The sequence below is a fragment of the Centruroides sculpturatus genome, unplaced genomic scaffold, assembly GCF_000671375.1.
Source record: "Centruroides sculpturatus isolate CEXI.00-Female unplaced genomic scaffold, Cexi_2.0 scaffold7328, whole genome shotgun sequence".
In the NCBI taxonomy this organism is placed as follows: domain Eukaryota; kingdom Metazoa; phylum Arthropoda; class Arachnida; order Scorpiones; family Buthidae; genus Centruroides; species Centruroides sculpturatus.
The window spans coordinates 1-1,477 of record NW_019391415.1 but is presented as its reverse complement, the minus strand read 5'-3'; the positions used below and the strand labels follow the sequence as shown (position 1 = coordinate 1,477).

Genomic DNA, 1,477 nt, shown 5'->3' with positions numbered 1-1,477 from the left:
TTGATTTGCTCAATCAAGAAATACCTGAAATTCAAAGAAATGCATGTGGAGCTCTTAGAAACTTGTCTTTTGGGCGACAGAACGAAGAAAATAAGGTTAGTTATCTCTAAATATTAATTCTTTGTAACATATTCTATTTTCAGTTTTTTAATGTTATATTTTGAACAGAGAGCAATACGTAATGCTGGAGGCATTCCTACACTTGTCCAACTTCTCAGGAAAACACCTGATAATGAAATAAGAGAGTTAGTAACTGGAATTTTATGGAATTTATCATCATCAGAGGTATAATTAAACTAGTAGAACAAATTCAGCATTAATTTAAATGATAGTTGATTTAAACTTACAATGATTAAAATATTTCAAGGAACTCAAAAAGCCCATAATTGATGATGCTCTCACGGTATTAGTTAATCACGTCATAATTCCTCATTCTGGGTGGGATCGTAACAGAGATCCTTCAGATCAAATCAAAACACAAGAAATTTATTGGTCAACTGTATTTAGAAATGCTAGTGGAGTTTTGAGGTATGTTTGCTTCATTAGTTAGTTAATGAGTAAACACTAGCAATAAATTTAATTCTGATAACATTGACATCAGATTATTTTTCGTTAATAATGTAATATTTACACACAGTATTAGAATATTTAAAAAATTATTTTATTTAAAGCTTCTGTTGTTTGGATATAATAATAAAATTTAATATTTTCTACAAAGTTTGTCAGCAAAAACAATTTTTTACTCAGTTTAACTTATACTTTATGGTTACTTTATGTATGAGTAGGTAATAATGAATACCTGTTTGTCATAAATAATCTTTAGTTTTCATTTCTTGTACATTGATTAAAAATTGTTGTCAAGCATTTGAATATAATTCTTGAAAAAATAACAAATTCAAATTTTACTTTTGAAAAAGAAGTTTAGGAAAAAAACTATTTGACTGACAGTTTGACACATTTAATCAAATCATAATGCTTTTCAGATGGAACCTAATTCAGAAAATTATATACTTGTCAGTTTTGCAAGTTAAATTACTATAATACTGATGTCTGTTTTTTAATTATTTAATTCTTTCTTAGTTTTATTTAAAGAGAAGCTTTAATGATCAAAATAATATATTTAATTCAATTTCTCTGTTCTGGTTTAAATTTGATTGATTCAAAAAATCTTTTTTTTTTCTTTAAGGAATGTAAGTTCTGCTGGTGAATATGCACGTAAAAAATTAAGAGAATGTGAAGGTCTTGTAGATTCTTTACTTCATATTGTTCGTGCTGCTATAGGCAAAAATGATATGGATAATAAAAGTGTAGAAAATTGTGTTTGTATACTAAGAAATTTATCATACCGATGTCAAGAAGTAGAAGATCCAGATTATGACAAACACATTATATCACCTCCACAAACTCGTGCAATGGTGCCAATTAATAAAGGTACTAAATCTTCAAAATATTGTTTATTTCTTAAAAAAAAAAACTA

At 26.7% G+C, this 1,477-nt stretch overlaps 1 protein-coding gene across 1 annotated transcript; it reads left to right on the top strand.

Annotated features, from left to right (window-relative positions):
- Nucleotides 1-39: 39 nt before the first annotated feature.
- Nucleotides 40-1,431, top strand: LOC111617580 (catenin delta-2-like; the record flags this gene model as incomplete). Its single annotated transcript, XM_023358862.1, has 4 exons — nucleotides 40-95; nucleotides 144-285; nucleotides 368-528; nucleotides 1,187-1,431. Coding segments are annotated over exons 1-4 (604 nt in total), but the record flags the coding sequence as incomplete, so codon positions are not given.
- Nucleotides 1,432-1,477: the final 46 nt, after the last annotated feature.